Raw genomic sequence first — 19,793 nt, 5'->3', positions numbered from 1 at the left:
GTGAGCACATTCTTTACCAGACTAGCCCTGTTATCAACAAACACTTGAACTGCACCATAAATTCAGTTCGTTTTAATAAATTCCCAGTAGTCCCTCCCGGAGCCCCTTCTCCCCTTATCTCACTCCCTGCCAAACCCTTTACAATTTATGCCTTTGCTTTCCAATTCTGCTTTCAGTTCCCTCCAAGTTTCCTCTTTCCCACCAGGTCATTGTGGCCTTTGTGTCTCATATAAATTTAGTCCTCTGTGTCTGGGACTCCTGTTGACTTCTACTTTCTCGTTCGCAGGGCCACTTCTCCTCTCCTTGGCACTGGCCCCTCACTATCTGGGCTTTCTACCTGAACTAACTTGTCAAGATCGTGGCCTTGCAATGTGTAGCTTGTTATTTGCCCAGCTATGGCAGAGGCCTGTGTTCTGGCTTTGTGATTGTTTGCTACTCGAGGAGGCACACTGAAGTTCCCCTCTGTCCCCACAGTCTCTGCACCAAGTGTGCACTCACTGAGAGAGGCTGACTGGCTTCACAGCCATGCACGTCAAGGAGAGACGACAGGTGGCCCGTAGAGAGGAACACACACCCAGATGTAAAAGCTTTGGAGAAAGTGTCAGGGTTTTGGCTGAGATAGAGAAAGGGAGAGTGCAGGCCGAGGATGTGCTAAGCAAATGTGATGTTTGGGGCACTGATGGGGAGCACAACCTTGACAGGGCAGGAGAAGAGACAGACCTAAGCCGTGGTGTTAAGGAAGTCGGTTACTTGAAGGAAGTTGTGTAGAGGTACAGAGTAGAGACAGAAGGCAAGGTGTGTGGGTGGGGGAGGGGTGGGGATGGAATGTACAAACAAACAATCATTCTAATGATCAGTAGAAATCAGTAGAATGATTTCTGGGTCATCAGAAATGTAAGGTCTAAAGGAGAAGGAAAATTTTATACAGAAAATGTCATGTAGCAGCAGAACTGAACAACTTGTCCATTCTAAGGAATAAGACACGAGTCCACATTAATCACCAAAGCTGGCTTTGAGTTTGGGAGACAAGATGGCTATTTCCCCCCTACAGAGGAGGGGGAGCATGGCTGAGGGAAAGACAATTCCACCTTTGCCACAATTGGTCGGAGTTACGGATGAGACATGGGGTCCTGGGTGGCTTAGAAACAAAGCACCTTAAGGATCACCGAGTCACATTAGGAAGGCGACAGGAGGGTGTGGGTCCCAGAATATGCTTGGAATCTGGAGTCTCCGGCCTCCCATCCTTTAACAATCTAATGTGCTGTTTCCCACAGAGCGTCCTTTGGACCATTTCCATGGACAATAATAATTGTTACATGGAAAATAAAAAGGGGGAGTTCCCCCTGGTCAAATGCTAGAAACACTAGGTTAGTCAAAGGAACACAGGTCTCTTTATTATAGGACTTCTCAGAACCTTTCATGTAATAATGTGCTTGGAACATCTCCAAGTGAGAAATATAGTATGCAGGGTCTATTTGGCCACAGAACTTTTGTTTTGTTTTGTTTTCCAGAATATCTCTTGGGACTAGAATATAGAGAACAGGCTTTGAGAGAAAACACTGATCTAATAAATAGAAGCATTTTAATCCCAACGTATTCCACATAAAAAACAGCCATTGATAAGAATAGCTTACTTCACCATTGTGAATTACCTGTGTTGCAACCAGCAATTACTAATTACCTCCATTTCAAGGTTCTGTGTGTGTGTGTGTGTGTGTGTGTGTATGCGTGTGTGTGTGCATGTGTGTGTCCATTGTGAGACATCGTGGAGAACAGGAAACACACTGCCACATGTTTTGCATGTTTATTTATTCTCTTTTATCCTCATACCTTTCTCTCATTCCCTTTCTCTCTCCAACAGACAACCATACCATTGTCCTTAACATGTACATGTTCTTGCAAACTGTGTGTTTGCATGTATTTTCTTTAGCTAATACCAATGGTAGTGTCCTCATTCCACACTCTGGTTTTTTCACTTAGTGCTATGCTTTGCAGACTGTCATGTCACTGGGCTCCATAGAGTCTGTGGCTTGTAACCACTGCCTGTCCCTCCTCAGGGTGCCCCCACCCATCTTGCCCGTCCACTCTCCTGGAGGGGGGACACCCAATGGCCTCCAGCAAGCCATGCTGCAGTGAGCCTTTCACAGACGCTTTATGGAATTGCGTGCGCATTCTACGGGAATGTATCTTGCTTCTAGTACTGTAAGAGACATATATCTTTGTTCCCTGGGGCCACTTATGTAGTAAATATTAATCCATAACTGTTTTCTGGTGTTCTATCTGGATCTTGTCCTTTCAATACAGTATCTCACGTGACCACCTCAACAACCCTGCGGGTTTGGCTGGGCTGACTGCATTGTCCTCAATTTATATGGAAACATAAGGGACTTTATGACGAGAATAATACATGGTTAGCAAGAGATGTGTGCAGGGCTGTGCAGGTTTTGTTTTGTTTTTTCTTTTTTTCTTTTTTTTTTAAATATGAAATTTATTGTCAAGTTGGGTTTCCATACAACACCCAGTGCTCATCCCAACACGTGCCCTCCTCAATACCCATCACCCACTCTCCCCTCCCTCCCAGCCCCCATCAACCCTCAGTTTGTTCTCAGTTTTTAAGAGTCTCTTATGTACTGGCTCCCTCCCTCTCTAACCTTTTTTTTTCCTTCCCCTCCCCCATGGTCTTCTGTTAAGTTTCTCAGGATCCACATAAGAGTGTTTTTTCATTTCAAGCAGGCTCCATGCCCAATGTGGGGCTTGAGCTCACAACCCTGAGATCAAGAGTAGTGTGTTCCGCCGACTGAGCCAGCCAGGCACCCCTGGTTCTCTTTATTAACCCAAAGCCTTTTCTGTTCCAGTGTCCCTTATTATTGTTCCTCAGATGCTCTCATGCGTCAAACACTCCTGCCTTAGGACATTGCCCCTAATGATAGGTCACATCATTATTTGTTTATTGCCCTGTGCTCCTGCCAGCACACAAACTCTGTGAGGACATGAAGTCCGTCTCTTCCCTGCTAGGATATTCCCAGCGCCCACAACAGTGCTGGACACAGAAAAGGTGCTCACCACGTGTTTGCTGAATGACTGGAGAAATCACCTCTGCCACCTCTGCGCACATGCCTTTCAGGGCAAAACCTCAACAGGAAAGTCTTGTTATTTTGATGATTTTGGTGATTAGTATTATTTCTTTGGGACATAATGAAAGGAATTGGGGAAAGTCTCTCACTAAAATCAAGGTTTGGGGTGGAGGGGTCTAGTGGGGCTCCCCCCACTTAGATCATTCATCAGGCTCTTAGGGGGGCCACTAACCCATGTCCCCTCCCGAGGGGCCAACCTTCTCCTAGCCTAACCCTTGGGTGTCTCCCCAGGGTGCCAGAAAGAATACTGGATTGGGAGCCAGATCTAGATAGGTTCTGGTCGTAGCTCAGCCATTCCCAGCCATGGGACTAGAACAAGTGACTTAACCATCATCCTCAACCCTGAAAAAGTACTTGAGTGCCTATTACTTCACAGGTCTGACATGAGAATCAAAGGAACTATCAGTGAAGCCTGCCCAGGGAGTGGGGTTGATTCCTCCACTCTTCAGCTCAGTCTTTGAAAGGTCTTCTTACACCAGCAGGCACCCTGTGATAATGCCAACTTCGGGGGCTGTCGGTCCCTAGCCAGGTGTAAGGCGAGTTTCACTCCTTTCTGCTGCGGGTCCTCAGGAAAGCTGGGCAGGACTGTCTCTAGCTTTTCCCGTCTCCCAGGGAATTCCTGTCCCCTCTCCTCCTCCTGGCCATGGCAAGTATCCATGTGGTGCCCACCAGTCACCTTACCTCTGGGGACCTTTATTTTCCTAGCTATGAGATGGGGAGGTTGGGCTAGAACAATCATCCTTCTCTAAACCACTATGATCTGGGCTTTAATTTTCTTTTCCTGCCCCTGTTTTACCCCAGCTGTGTCTAAAATCCTTCTGCCTTTGAATTCTCCTTTCTTCAGAGCCACACACCTGCTCTGATACCTAGCCCAGGACCGCACGCCCCTCCCTGTTCCTGGGGCTCCTCCCCTACCTCATTGTCTTTCTAGAACTGACTCTAGCTTTTGTTAAGCCCTGCTATTCATATTCTGAGTCCACATGTCATTCGGAGAGGAGATTTTGCTACAGAGTCTCACACAAATAATATGCCCCGCACGTACTCTCTGCAACAGGACACACACCCACTGGAACACACACACACACACACACACAGCCCCCTCCAATGCCCAGGAATCTACATGCCTGGGCATAACTGTGTGGGCGCAAATATTCAGGGACAGCCAAATGACTATTTTAATGTTTCTTTGTCCCTGCGGTGCTATCTAACTATTTATTTAGTAGCTTGATGCTGTTTGCATCAACAACTTTGCCTTATAGGCTCCTCTTCACGTTTATGATTCTTACTGTGAAAAAAATTGCTTGCCTAACATCTGTTCTGAATTTGTTTTTTCTGTATTTCTATTTATCTATTCCCTACTGAATTAAATTTGCACCAAGGACAGTAACTTGGATTGGACTCTTCAGTGTCCTTCAGGATTTCTATACACTTCAATACATCTCTTAATTACTCTTTTTTTATTGTTATGAGCTAGACGTCTATACCCATACTCACACAGGCAGATTGGTTTGTAGCTTACCTCTGCCTGTCCCCCTCTGGGGAATAAGTTTTATTAACTGAATAAATTAAATGGGTGGGTATATTCAATAGTGTAGAGAGGTTTATCGTTATAGGTTTGTTTCAGATAATTTTCCCCCTTGCTGTCCAGTTCCCTTTTTTCACCATAGCTCTGTTCTGGAGAACGCTCGACTGTAGCTTGGCAGAGTCACAACTCACCAGGACTGGAAGGGCCACTTCATCTTATAGGTGAAGAAGCTGAGGATCAGGGGGAGAAATTAACTTCCTGCCCCAGAGCCAGAAACTCATGAAAAATGGAGCACTGCTTGAACCCGTGTCTCCTGGCTGCCAGGCCCGGGGTTGTCCTTTGGCAGCAGAGGCCTCGGGGTGGGACCGTGCCATTGCCATGGACCTGGGCCCCTCAGGAGCACGCATTTGCATGTTTTCCATGGGTGTGGTGGGGTTGGGTTAAGGATATTCAGGGCAGGGGGTGGGGCACGCAGGCAGGGAGGGTCATGGGCAGGGCCGTCTCTCATGGACTTCTCTGGGGGTGCTGTGGTTGCCTGGCCTTTTCCAAGCTGGCTTGTGTGAACTCAGCAGAGTCCTCACTAACCCCACACTGTCACCACTAGAAACCCATGTCAGCATCGACAAAGCATATTCTTGGCAGTAGCCAAGAAGGTCCTGAAAGAAGGGTGGTGAGACCTGTTTTCTACCTGCTACCTGGGAAATCTACCAGGTGTAGGGACTGGACCCCCAGGACTCAAGGGCCCAAAGTCCAAATGCAATGCTGTCTCTGCCATCTGTTCTTGGCTCATCCTGGGAGGAATGTTCCCTTCTACCCTCTTTATGACTTTTCCAACAGTCTTTTCAGCATCTGTGTCCATGTCTTCCAGGGGCACAAAGACAGAGGGGACATTTCTCCCCTTATCTGGAAGAAGTCACTGCTGGCTCCACCCCAGGCATCGTCTACTCAACAGATATTTTGGTCTTGGTTATATGTATAGATAGCACTGAGCTGACGGCCCTGGGGAGACCATCCCTCCCTTCCAAAAAAAAAAAAAAAAGTACCACTTGTTTCTTGTTTCCTGAAGAAATTTGGCATCTGATTTAGAAGAAAAACACAGACAAGGGCCAAGTTACACCAACATGCCAGGTAGTAAATGACTGAATACATGATTAAACAGACAACCTGAAGCCATGAATTGGGTAGAATCATGGACCAGTGAAGGCAGAGAAGGCTTCGAGGAGCAGGTGGTACTTGCGCTTGGTCTTGAGGGATGATAGCAGGGAGATGAGGAGGAAGAGGGAAGAGTATTCCACCCAGTAGGAACAGTCAGAGAAAGACCTTGGGGTGGGAATGGTTGGAGCAAGAGAAGTTGACATCTGGACGTGGGGACAAAGGTGGATCAGCTTGGTCCACGTTGACCCGTGGTCCTGAAGGGAGACTGGAGGCTCTCTGGTGACTACATGCTCATTGGCTGGACAGGTCCTTTCCCAAAGGGGGAATCTGAGCAGCTCATCTTGGTGCCACCATGTGCGGAGGTGATGTAAGGGTTCTGCGTGCTCAGCTGCCCCCCAGGGGACTGTGCACAGCCAGAACCGAGATCACCAGTGCTGGCCACGAAGGCAGACACACAGGTGAGGAAGCCAGCCGAGCGGCCCTGCAGGTGGATGCCTCCTCCATAGTGGTGGAAGATAAATAGCAAGGGTGGGCCACAGATTTTAGAAGGAACAGGAACCAGGTGGCTTTTGGAATGCCGGATAAAGGTGAGGAAAGAGAAACAAGGTTCTGGAGTTTCAAGTCTGGCTTCAGATCAGCCTGGAGCAGGAGTTGGAAAAGTCAGCAGGATACCAAGTGATTTCCCAGAACTAGAAAGGCAGATTCAGGACCATCCTTCCATTTATTATGATGTGTGAGGTGCCCTGCTAGCTTCTCGGGGATGCAAGGAAAAAAAAAGGATAGGGCTTTGTCCTCAAAGAACTCATAGTAGTAAGGAGCCCATCAACAAATAAAACAGAATGAGATGCAAATCAATGGAGGGGTGGACCAGGTGCTGTGGAAACTGCAAGGAGTGAGGGGTCTGAGAAGGCTCCACAGCAGAGGGGACAGGTGGCCCGACTAATCACAGAGGGTTTTCCAAACTAACAAGATGGAGACAAGACATCAGAGGGAAAATTGGGTGCGTAAGATGGGGCCTGGAGATAACTGCGAATTTGGGGAACCACAGATAACCTTTTTCATAGCAACTGTATGTGGCTGTGGTTCCCAAACCATGTGCTAAGGCAACCCAGGGTGCCACAGTGAATTTATAGGGGCTTCCTGGGATATTTTAATATTCATGGGGAACACAGTGACATCTGTTGGTCACTGTGAGAAGCACCTTCAACTTATGTGTATTCCTTTTTCCAAAGTCCACTGTTAGAACACAAATAATCACTGAGTTGTTTGGAGGTAATTTGCCTAAAAATGAGACTCTTGGGTACTTCCTTTGGCCTTGGGGGACTATGAAAAGCTACTGCTATGAGTCCCTAAGGGTTCCATGAATTGAGAAAGTTTGGGAACCTTGGTGGAAGGGGAACAGGGCAGGGAGAGAGGTTACGAGCTCCTGCAGGGAGCCCTCATGACAGGCCCAGAAGCTTAGACTTGTTACTTCAAACAATGGAGAAACATTAGAAGTTTATCAGGTGTGGGACAACATAGTCAGCGTCTATTTTCAAAGGTAGTTTTGGCCTTGAGGGGGGAGTTGGTTTGGAGGCACAGCCAACTGGGGGCTACTGCAGAGGTCCTAGTAAGAAAGACGGCGCCTCAACCTCGCAGCATTAGAGGTTGGGACTAATACACACGCTCTGTTAACATTACGGAACTCCTATGGCTTGCCCAAAACTGTAGTCTCAGTGTTAGACACCAAAGAGAAAAAAAGGTAAGATCTCTTTGTTTAAAGCACTCACAATCAAGTGGAAAGACAGCCAAAAAAAAAAAAAAACCATCTCACTACAATTAATGGAGAACCACTAGCGGTTCACCAGGCAGGAAACTGAGAAGGAGCGCTGTTCCAGGAAAGCAGGGAACAGCATGTGCAAAGGTGTGGAGGTGAGAGATGATGGAGGGTTTCAGTGAATCGGGATTATCAGTAGCAGATCTTGGGGTTATGGGGAATATGGAGGGATAAGGCGGAAGAACAAGGCAGGGGCCAGATTGTGAGAACTGAAGACTCCCAAAGCCCTTGATGATGACCAACCATTGAAGGGTTTTCAGTAAAGGACTGGTACAATTGGATTTGCGGTTTACAAAGTCCTAGATGGATAACTGAGTCAGAGCCATGTGTAGATGAGCAGCAGGTGGGGAGATAAGCCAGAATGATGGAGACGTAAGTCTCTGAGTGGGAGATCCAAAGTCCAGCCAGGAAGTGACAGACCAGAGACTCTACCAGTAGCAAAAGGGCAGGAGGAAGGAGCTGAGCAGGCCCCAGACCCCGCTGAAGAGGGGCAGGGCTGATAAAGGGCCAATTCAGGCCATAGGCTCTGTTGGGTCTGAGGTCAGGGTAGCCCCAAGGCGTGAGCACCCTGAGGCTTTCTGGCGCAGGTGACCCACTCCTTGCTCCCAGTGATTCCAGACTCCATGGGCCTGTGACTCTGTCACCGCTCCTCTAGAAAAGTATCCCTGGCAGCTTGAGTCTGCTCTGCCTCTGCTAACACAGGCCTCCTCAGCTCTAATGACAGACCGATAGCAAGATACCTCAGTGAGCTGAGCAGGGACAGACCTCCAGGACTCCGAGGGCCATTCTTCCTTCTAGCACTGTGCCAGCTGCCCCGCCCAGGGGAGCCCCTAGGAAAGCCAAATGCCCTAGTACTCCTGGACCTCTACTTAGCCTTTCCAAGAACTTTCTGGAAGTTGAGAGTCTGAGACTCTCACAACTGTGCCTGCCCGGAGTCTATGCCCCCTCTCTGCACTGAGCTCCCTCCACTTCCAGACCAGAGGTCAGACTTAAGGCCAGGACAGCAGTTATCCTTTCAGCATCCTCAACCTGCTGGGAAATCACACTGTCACCAAGGCAAGGATTTATCAGAGGCTTGATGTTTAGCAGCTGCCAGAGTCACTGAAGGCCCTCATCCGTTCTTCAGTCTCTACCTGGAAACCAGGAATCTCTGGTGGAGCATTCAGATTCCTTCTGAGGACTTTAGGGGGAGGGAGGTCAGCAAGTCGCCTGATCTCCCCAGGGGCAGCCCCCATCCAGCCTCTTCAGCTTCTACAAAGTGGCTCTAGCAGGGTGCGGCATGCCCTCTGGGACCCACAGGGGCCCCGTGTTTCTGATGGAAAGGTTATCATGACCAGCATTTACCTAAAATGTGGTACTGCAGACAAAGCATTCTCCTATTTCTCATCTGACCCTCATAACAGCCTCTTTCATTAAAGAAACTGGCGCAGGAAAGTTGCAGTTTGCTCGAGGTGACACAGCTGTTAAATCACAGGGCAGGGCCTTGAACCCAAGCCCCAGCAGCTGCACCACTGCCGACCCCCACCCTGACTCTTGAAAGACGCAGTGGGGCCGATCCAGTGAGAAACCCATTTTTTTTCCCTTCTTTTTCTTAATACAAAAGTTACAGGCGCTCATTATAAAATACTGGGATGTTAAAGAAATACACAATGACAAGTACAAGTCTCCCGTAATTTCCTGCTCCAGATACGTGCACTGTTAGCTAAGATATCTTCCTCTAGACTTTTCCCAGGGGCATTATTACCATGCCCTAGCATAGCACCTGACGCAGAGTATGTGCTCAATAAATGCCTGTTGAATGAACAGTCAGGTAGACTATTGTTTATTTACACAACCACATGCACTATTTGACAATGTGCTCGTCTGTTCAGCTGTGTAACATGGCCATCCTTTCGTGTTGGTTCCCGTAGCTGCCCCTGATGACCAGCCCTGATAGCTAGGTCACCCCTGACAGGGGCAAGCCTTCTGGAACAGGGCCAGGCAGCCCATGGGCTCATACCAGCTGTCTACCCTGCCTCGGGTCCCAGAAGACAATTGTCGCCTATTTCGATTGAACTGACTGGTCAGTTAAAAAAGAAGAAGAAGAACAAAAACAACAACACAGAAATCTGATAATTAAACAAGTCGGACAAGTGGGTCTTCTTGTTCACACAACACATCACTGATTTGCCCAAATATTCTCTTCCAGCAGGTGCTTTGTAGTTCAATAAGCAAATTCTTATGTGCATAAATAAATATAAATTAATATAATTGGCTAAGAACTTTTACCACGAGGTGAAGCAAGCAGTTACCTTGGTAATTGGGCTGGAGAAGGGGTTCTGGTCCACGAAGCAAGAAGCCACCCTGAGTTTCCTCCTTTACAAGACAGTGCCGGCACAGCTGGCTTCTGGCTGCTTCCTCTTGCACACCTGCTCAGCACTGGAGCCACACCACACTGGGGCGTCGGCCTGGGAGAAGGGTGTCCGTTGGAACAGATGGCAGCACAGGCAGTGGTGAGGGGCTTGGGCTTCCACAGCTGTCGGGCTCGGATCAAGTCCTCCCCTTGGGCAACTTCTCTAGGTCTCAGTTTCCTATTCTGAAAAGTGGGTATAATAACTACCCCATCCATTTTCTATGAGGATTAAACGAGTTAATACAGCAAGGTGCTTAGAACAAGGCCTGGCAGGTAGTAAGCACTCAATAAAGGCCAATAGCTGCAGTCAGCTTGAGGGTTCTGAGGAGGGTCCTCAACCCATACAAATACTACTAACTGATTTTGCTGACATAGGGAGTTCCTTCACACACTATATACAGAGGAGACTTAAAATTCAAAGACCGTGATGGAATTTCCTTGTCAATTCATGGGAATTATAGGATTGAAGGCCACACCAGACTGCAGAGATTGTCTTGTTTTACTTCCATAGTTCAGAGGCGAGGACGCCGAGGGACAGGGTGTTTGCAGAGTTCACCTGCAGTGTTTGTCTGAATGAGTTACAGCGCTGGATGATCCCAGATCTAGCCTCCCAGGCTCCCATGCCTATTACTTTGCAGTATGTCACCCCATCTCAGGAAGCACTAAGACGCCCCCATACCGTCACACCAATGTACAAAGCTGAGATCAAGCCCTCTTGGGGAAGTACATTTTGAGAGGCAGGATGGCATCGGGTATCCACAAAGTTGAGAAGGAAAGGGGGCGCCATATGAGTTAGGACTTCTGGATTACAAATGATGGAAACCCAACTCAAATGAACTTAAGTACCAAAGCTAACCTAAGCTTAGAGGATCCAGGAAGACCGCAGCAGGTGGAGACTTGAATTGGACTTCGTACTCCCTCAACACCCTGTTTGTCTTAAATCTCTGCCCATCCCTGTTAGCTCCTTCTGCAGACAGTGCCTACCATGTGGTAGAAAGATGGTCACCAACAGCCCTGTATTCATACATCCCCAGTTTAGCAGATCCAGGAGAAAGACCAAGTTTCCCCCCTGCAGCCTCCATATATACATCCAATGAAGGATTCTGACTGGCCCTCATTGGGTCATGTGTCCACCCCAAGACCAGTCACTGTTGATGAGATACTGTGATTGGCATGCCTGGGTTGTGAGTCCAAGTCCATGACCAGATGCTGGGGATGGACTTGGTGGGTGGAATGGAAAGGTGCTATAATCAACAGCTCCTCCAGTACTGCATGGAACGGGGAGGGTGCTTCCCAGTGGAGGGCTGGGCAGACTGGAACACCAAAACCTTCCCAGGCATCCAAAAGGAAAGCCTGAAAAACAATCTTCATTACATGTTTCTCTGTTCAAAATGTTTCTAGGAGCTCCTCAAACTATAGATGAGGGCTTGTATAAATATAAATTCACAAGATTACACAATTTACATGTAAAATGGGGCCAGTTTTCTCATGAGGTTCATAAACCAGCTCTGAAGCAATTCTAAAGGAATTGTGACAAAATTGTTTTTAGCATTAGCAATATTACTAGAAAAAAGCACAAAGACTCCCAAGGTGCCCGCTTGGAAGGACAACTTCCATTTGAACGTGGAAGTATTATTTTGTTTTTTGAAAAATCCAGATTACATGTAAAATTATTTCGGCAATAACTAAATCGACACAAATGTATCACCAAAATATGTGTGCACCCCAGTGTAAATGCATGTGTTTTAGATCTAAGAACATAAGGAAATGAATGTGAACTCGGGTTAAATATGGAACAGGGCTTTGAACTTGGGGTTTGTGGGTGGCCAACCTGGTTACCGTCGGTCACATCAGGATTCCCTGGGGAGCTTGTTAAAAAATAAAGGGGATTGGGTTCCACCCCAGAGATTCTGGTCAGGTAGGTTTGGGTGGAGCCAGGCTGTATTTTCTGAGTATTTAACAGACAGTTTTGACCAGCCACTGTGGCTGAAAATCACTCCCTTCAGACAGTATTTCTCAGATTATGGAAGTTGTCTTCTGGTACCAGAATCTGGAGAGCCTATTAAAATGCAGATTCTTGGAGCGCCTCGGTGGCTCAGTTGGCTAAGCGTCCGACTTCAGCTCAGGTCACGATCTCGTGGTTTGTGGGTTCAAGCCCCTCATCGGGCTCTGTGCTGACAGCTAAGCCTAGAGCCTGCTTCGGATTCTGTGTCACCTTCTCTCTCTACCCTTCTCCCACTCATGCTCTATCTCTCTCTTTAAAAATAAAATAAACATAAAAAAAATTTAATGCAGATTCTTGGCCCCACCCAGGCCTAGTAGATCTGACTTGGTGAGGATCAGAGTTGTTCATTAAGCTCCCAGGTGACTTAAAACGTTTTTTGTTTTGAGATAATTATAGATTTACAGGAAGTTGCAAAAAAAAAAAGATGCATACAGAGAGGTCCTGGGTACCTTTTACCCAGTCTCCCCCAGTAATGACCTCTTACGTAACTACAGTACATTAGCAAACCGGGAAAATGACAATGGTACAACCCATAGTGCTTATTCAGATTTTATCAGCTTTACACACATTTGATCACGCGCGCACACGTGTGTGTGTGTGTGTGTAGTTTTATGTAATTCTGTCAGATATGTAACCACTACCACAGCCAAGATACACAACTGTCCCATCACCAGAAGGCTCTCTAGTGCCCCCACCATTAGAGCCACCCCAACCCATTACCACTCACTTCCCTAACCTCTGGCAACTAGTAATTTCTTCTCCTTCTCTACAATTTTGTTATTTCAAAAATGTTATTCAGAGTCATGTGTCACCTCTTTAGATTGGCTTTTCTCACTCACATAATTCCCTTGTGATCCAGTTAAATCATTGCATGTATCAATAGTTTGAGGGGTTTTTTATTGCCACATAGTATTCCATTATATGGATGGATCGCCGTTTGTTTAACCTTCCATCTTTTGAAGAACATTTGTGTTGTTTCCATTTTTTGTCTATTACCAAAAAAACGCTGCCATGAACATTCATGAACATGTTTTAGTGTGAACATAAATTTTCATTTATCTGGGATAAATGCCCAGGAGTGCTCTTGCTGGGTTATATGGTAAGTTTTCCTTAGCTTTACAGGAAGCTCCCAAACTGGGGCTCCTGGGTGGCCAGTTGGTTAAGTGTCTGACTCTCAATCTCAGCTCAGGCCTTGATCTTAGGGTCATGAGTTCAAGCCCTGTGTTGGGTTCCATGCTGGCTGTGAAACTCATTTTTAAAAAAAAGAAAGAAACTTCCAAACTATTTTCCAAAATGGCTGTATCATTTTACATTCAGATGTAATTCATGAATGATCTGGTTTCTCCAAATGCTCATCAACATTTGATGTTATTATTATTTTCTATTTTAGCCATTCTGATAGATGCATATCAATATCTCATTATGATTTTAATTTGCATTTCCCTCATGGACAATGAGGTTGAGCATGTTTTCATGTGTGTCGTTGGCATCTGTATTATTCTCCTTGGTCAAATATCTGTTCCTGTCTTTTTGCCCATTTTTTATTGGACTGTTTGTGTTTTAACTATTGAGTTTTAAGAGTCCTTCATAGATTCTAGATGCAAGTCCTTTGTCAGATATATGGTTTGCAAATATTTTCTTCTAGTCTGTTGACTGTTTTTTCATTTTGATAGGGTTTTCAGAGAGCAAAAAAATTTATTTTGAAGTTAAATTGATCAATTTTTGTCATTTATGGATTATACTTTTGGTGTCAAGGCTAAGTACCCTTTGTTTGGTCCTAGATCCCAAAGGTTTTTTTTCTACAAGTTTCATGTTTTACATTTAAGTCTGTAATCCACTGTGAGTTAATTTTTGTAGAAAGTGTGAGGCTCAGTTTTTTGCCACTACATAATCAACAGCTCCAGCACTTGTTAAAAGGCTATCCTTCCTCCATTGAATTGCTTTTGTATCTTTGTCAAAAATCAGTGGAGAATATTTGTGTGGGTCTATTTCTGGGTTCTTTATTTCTGGGTTCTCTATCTCTGGGTTCTGCTCCACTTATCTATGTCTATTTTTCTGCCAATACCACACATTCTTGACTAGTGTAGCCAAGACTTAGAATCTGGTAGACTGATTCCTCCCCTTTCACTTTTTTTTTTCAAAATGAATTTAGTTATTCTAAGTCCTTTGCTTTCCATATAAATTTTAGAAAAAGGTTGTCTATGCCTACAAAAATGTTTGCTGTGCTTTTGATAGGAATTGCACTGAACCCATGGATCAGTTTTGAGAGAACTGACATCTTTACAGTGTGGAGTCTTCCAATCCATGAACATACTGATTTTTTAAAAAATATTGAAACAGTCATGTATACCTATAATAAAGACCACTTAGTTGTGGTTTGTAATTTCTATACATTGCAAGTTTCAATTTGCTGATATTTGGTTGAAGATTTTAGTATCCAAATTTATGAGAAATACTGATCTACAGTTTTCTTTTTCTGTACTGCCTTTTTCTGGCTTTGGTATCAGAGTTACACTTGTTTCATAAATTGAGTTGGGAATTGTTCTTTCATTTTTTATTTTCTAGAATAGTGTGAAATTATTAATTATTCTTTAAATGTTTGGTAGAATGTTCCATTGAAACAATCTGAGCTGGGAGAGGTCTTTTCCAAGAAATTTAAAATTACGGATTCAACTTCTTTTATGGTTATAGGATTATTCACACTGTTTATTCAATCTTGAATGATTTTTAGTAGTTTGTGCTTCTCAAGGAATTGGTTCACTTCTTCTAAGTTGTCAAATTTATTAGCATAAAGTTATATCATCCCTTACTATTTTAATGGCTGCAGAATCTGTAGTGATATCCTGTTTCATTCTTGATATTAGTGATTTGTATCTCGTCTCTTTTTATCTTTATCAATCTTGCTAGATGTTTATTAATTTTACTGATTTTTCTCCAAGAGCCAATTTTTTGTTTCATTAATTTTTGTTTTCAATTCCATTTGTTTTTTCTCTTTATTATTTCCTTCCTTCTATTTGATTTAGGGTTTTTTGCCCTTCTTTCTTCTAGTTGCTTGAGGTAGGTACTTAGATTATTCATTTAAGAGTTTTTCTTCTTTTGGGGGTGCCTAGGTGGCTCAGTTGGCTAAGTGTCCCAGGGTTTTGAGATTGAGCCCCAGATCGGGCTCCATGCTGAGCATGGAGCCTGCTTAAGATTCTCTCCTGATCTCTCTCTCTCTCTCTCTCTCTCTCCCCCCTCCCTCTCTTCCTCTGCCCCTCTCCCCTACTTGCTCTCTAAAAAAGAAAAAAGAAAGATTTTTCTTCTTTTCTAAGATAGCACTTAATGCTACAAATTTCTGTCTCAAAATTACTTTAGCTACCACCACAAATCCCAGTTTGTTATCTGATTATTATACTTATAATAATGTGTTTGTTTTTTATTCTTCTATTCCTTGTTTCACTCATCTTTCCTTCTAGTAGGTTACTTGAACATTTTCTAGAATTCCTCTATGACACTAAAAATTTTTTTGTGTGTATCACTTTGTATAGTTTTATTAGTGGTTGCATAAATATACATGTGTAATTTATCACAGTCTACTGGTATAGATGCTTTACCACTTTGAGTGATATGAAGAAACTTTACTTCCATTTTGGTTCCCTTATCTTTCTTAGTTTTTTAAAATAATAAATAAATGTTTATTTATCTTTGAAAGAGAGGTAGAGACAGAGTGTGAGCCGGGGAGGGGCAGAGAGAGAGGAATCCGAAGCAGGCTCCAGGCTCCGAGCTGTTAGCACAGAGCCCAACAAGGGGCTCAAACTCATGAACCACAAGATCATGACCTGAGCCGAGGTTGGACACTTAAATTACTGAGCCATCCAGGCACCCCTACCTTCCTTATTTCTTAACTACAATTATCTCAAGCACAATCTCTTTTTTCTTAATGTTTATTGATTGATTGAAAGAGAGAGAAAGAGAACACACATGGGGGAGAGGGAGGGGCAGAGAGAGAGAAGAAGAGAGAGAATCCCAAGCAGGATCCACACTGGCAGTCGAGAGCCTGATGTGGGTCTCGATCTCATGAACCATGAGATCATGAACTGAGCTGAAATCAAGAGTTGGATGCTTAGCCAACCGAGCCACCCAGGCATCCCCTTAGGCACTATCTCTAAGTATATTAAACCCCACATCAGATGGTGTTATCATTTTTGGTTCAGTCATCATGTATGATTTAAGAAACTCATGAGAAGGCTAGTCTATTATTTTTTAGGTATTCTAGGTTAGTCTTACCTTTCTGAAGTTTCAAGCTATCTTCTGTTATTATTTCTCTTCTGTTTGGAGAATTTTCTTTAGCCGTTCTTTAAGGGTAGATCCGCTAGTGACAGGTTCTCTTAGTGTTCTTTCAACTGACAATGCCATTGTTTCTTCTTCTTCCCTGAAGTATATTTTCTCCAGGTATAGGACTCATGATTGACAGCCCTATTCTTTCAGCATTTGAAAAATACACCACTTCCTTCTGGCCTCCACGGTTTCTGATGAGAAATCTGCCATCCTTCAAATTAGTGTTCCCTACAAATAATCCATCCCTTCTCCCTAGCTGCTTTCAAGATTTTTCTGTTCTTAATTTTTGAAAGTTTAATTATAATGTCTTGGCATGGATTTCTTTGGGTTCCTCCTAGGGCTTCACTCAGCTTCTTGCATCTGTAAGTTTATGTCTTTTGCCAAAAGGGAGAAACTCTCAGCAGTTATTTCTTCAAACCCAGGTGACTTATAAGCACATTTTATATTTGAGAAGCTTTTCTCTAGAGTGGGTTTCAGGGGTTAAAGAACCCCTCAAATTGCATACAAGATGCTGTGAATGTCCATGTTTCTTAGGAGAATGTCTGCAGCTTTCACTAGATTCTCAAGAGTCCATGACACTCGCCATAAATTTTACAAAAGGATTTGTTTATAGTCATATTGAGTAAATTTTGGTCTTCTTGGTTAAAAACAATAAAACCTAGTTAGTATCATTTCTTTCCTTCTGTCACATCTGTTGAATTCCTGCATCTCCAAGATTTTCCCAAAAATTTTGGAAAATATGATCACTTAGGTGAATATTTTCTGAGTGCCTAATATATGCCAGCCAATTTTTATTTCATTTCCCCCCTAATCAGTGAGAAAAGGAAGAGTTAAAAAAAATTAAAGCCATTTTTAGCTTATGAAAAGTTCCCAGCAAGTAATAATTCAGAGTAAATTTTGCGGCTTTCATACCTTATGACTTTACCCTTTAAAATCTATCCCTTACTACTCTGAGCTGGATACAACAGTGATCAAATTACATCCTGAACATATAACTTCATAGACTAAAAACACGGCATTATGCAGTGGACTCATTTATCATTGGGTTCACTTGGGTCCACTTCATACATTTGGTAGCCAAGTGCTCATAGTTTCCCCAAGCAGACTTGCCCCTGGACAGTTGCACAAGCAGGTTCCTCTGCCTGGTACACACTCACCCCCTTTGCACCCACTTTCCAGAACTAACTTCTGCTTCTCTTTCGGAACTCAGTTTGAGAAGCACCACCCCTGAGAAGCCTTTATTCTCTTCCAAGCACTGAGGCAGGTGTGTGCCTCCAATGTGACCCCTGCTTGCCAGAGGTCACACTGTGTGCTGATGACCTAACTTTCACTCCCGCTAGACTGTGTGACCCTTGAAAGCTGGGACTGGGTCTTAGTTGTTGTTGTGCCCCCAGAACTTAAAGTAATGTAACCAGACATGTACTCAAGTGCTGCTTCCACTTAGAGTTCACTACCACCAGCTGTCTGGCTGATCCTTTCCTCCCTTCATTAATGTCAGAAGTATCTGTTGAACTCCTTCATGTACAGGTGTGGCAACCAGATGTTCAGCCCTTTATCAGCAGGTTTAATCTTTCCTGAATTTCCACAGCATTTATTAATTCACTTTAGATTTTTTCCAAGGATCAGTATATAAAAGTTTTGGCCTTCTTTGGCTAGAATACCTGTCTCCCCATTTGGGGGCAATATGGACAACATTGATCTCTGCCATTTTTACTTCCTTCTGGATCTTATAAATGCCCTAATATTATGTTCCCATTTACAGATCTGTATTTTCTATCAGGCTATGAGCTCCTTGGGGGGCAAGGACTCTATCTTATTTATCCCACAGTCTCTAAGGACTGGTGCATGGTGGGATTCCAGAAACATTTGTGGAATGAAATGAGATGTTAGATCATCACACTATACTATTCCTTATAATCAGCACATGCACTTCCTTATCTTCTCCACATCTTTACTTCCTATTTGTCTTTTATCTTCCATTCTAAGCCACTGTGAACTCTTTTGGGAAGGGAGAAATGGGTAGATTAATAACAACACATTTTAAAGTAATTTTTTTACTCCCTAGGTACTATCTTGGTCGCCGGATGTTTATTGTTATCTCTGATCCAGACATGATCGAGCAGGTGTTGGTTGAGAACTTCCATAACTTTACCAACAGAATGGTATGTGGTTTTCTTTCTGCATATGGATGAATGGAGAATCATTCTAGGATTCAACGACTGTGCATCACATCTAACAGGGATGTGATTGGGCCTCTTATCGCACTTAAATCAGTTAGACTCAAAACAGCTCTCCAATGAATTCCAGTTTTCAAAAGAGACATACAGGACTGCTACAAAAGAATGGCATTTGCATTTAAGAAATGCTTCCAGAAAGCTACAGCTCAAGAGAAGTTCTGGTTAATAAAAATGCTAAAACCAGAAGGGTTTTTTTTTTAAGCTTTGCTCAGAGCTAGAGGAATCCAGAGGGCACAGGTCAAGTGACTGAGGAAGACAGAGTAAGGTTAATAAATATCAGAGGCAAAGCAAAATTTCAAGCCTCTCGTGCTTACACCTTTCCCAGAGCATATAAAAGTCATAAGGCCGGAAAGGGGAGACAAGCAACATTATAAGTGAAATTTGTCCCCTCATAGCAGGAGAAGCCCTGTAAGAGGGTTCCCTGGTATCAGTTCAACTCAATCCACTAAAGAACGCACACATTCCATCTTTTTTAGAAAGCATATATCCTACTTTTTATCTTTGTTGAGAATTCCCAAAGAATGAAAGAAGTGGCGAGGGTGGCAGAGGTCAGTGTTGTCCCTATTTTCCAAAGATGGGGATATAAGAGTTCTAGCAGAGACCAAGAAACTTTATGTTGATTCTTGGAAATATTGTCAAGTGAATTGATAAATACTTGCTTGTGAGAATTCAGAGGCTCACGATCTTTTTTTGGGGGGGAACTCAACTTCCATTCTTACAGGAATAGTAGGTACTGTGTTCACTGTTGGTTATTTGGCAAACTTCTGCACACCCACTGTATTCCAGGCACTGTCTAGGTTCTGATTATAAATAGACAGAAGATCTATTCTTGCCCTGAAGGAGCTCATAGTCTAGTGCCAATGGCAGACAGGCAAAGAGACTAGTACAATCTTGTATGGTAAGTGCCACTGTAGTGGGAACCTCTGTGCCATCCAGGATGGGGGAAGAGCCTTAAAGATAGTAGCATAGCTCCCTGTGTTCTGTGCTGGTGGAGCCGCCCAGAGTGGTTTTTTCTCATTAAATTTCATGAGAACTTATGAGTTTGGTACAACTATTGTCTCTCTTTTTCAGACAAGGAAACCAAGACCCAGAGGGGTTAAGTGACAATCCTGGTCACATGCCTAACAGGAACAGGGATTCATATGCCACCTCCCAACTCAAGTCCTTACTGCCATCTCTATTAATAGTTGCCTTGGGTGACATTTCCAGATT

At 44.1% G+C, this 19,793-nt stretch overlaps 1 protein-coding gene and 1 long non-coding RNA gene across 5 annotated transcripts in view; one reads left to right on the top strand and one right to left on the bottom strand.

Moving 5' to 3' along the window:
• The window catches only part of TBXAS1 (thromboxane A synthase 1), a 154,054-nt gene that overhangs the window by 50,374 nt on the left and 83,887 nt on the right, over window positions 1-19,793 (top strand). The window contains exon 4 of the mRNA XM_027075592.2: window positions 18,410-18,506. Within this exon, the coding sequence (XP_026931393.1) occupies window positions 18,410-18,506 (97 nt within the window). The remainder of the gene's footprint in view (window positions 1-18,409; window positions 18,507-19,793) is intronic.
• Window positions 1-19,793, bottom strand: part of LOC113604175 (uncharacterized) — a 173,279-nt gene that overhangs the window by 72,754 nt on the left and 80,732 nt on the right. For all 4 annotated transcript variants that reach the window (XR_003426030.2, XR_008296586.1, XR_008296585.1 and 1 more), the window contains exon 3: window positions 9,922-10,205. This is a non-coding gene — a long non-coding RNA (uncharacterized LOC113604175). The remainder of the gene's footprint in view (window positions 1-9,921; window positions 10,206-19,793) is intronic.

Source organism: Acinonyx jubatus, chromosome A2, assembly GCF_027475565.1.
Source record: "Acinonyx jubatus isolate Ajub_Pintada_27869175 chromosome A2, VMU_Ajub_asm_v1.0, whole genome shotgun sequence".
NCBI classification, from domain to species: domain Eukaryota; kingdom Metazoa; phylum Chordata; class Mammalia; order Carnivora; family Felidae; genus Acinonyx; species Acinonyx jubatus.
This window is presented reverse-complemented; position numbering and strand designations above follow the sequence as displayed.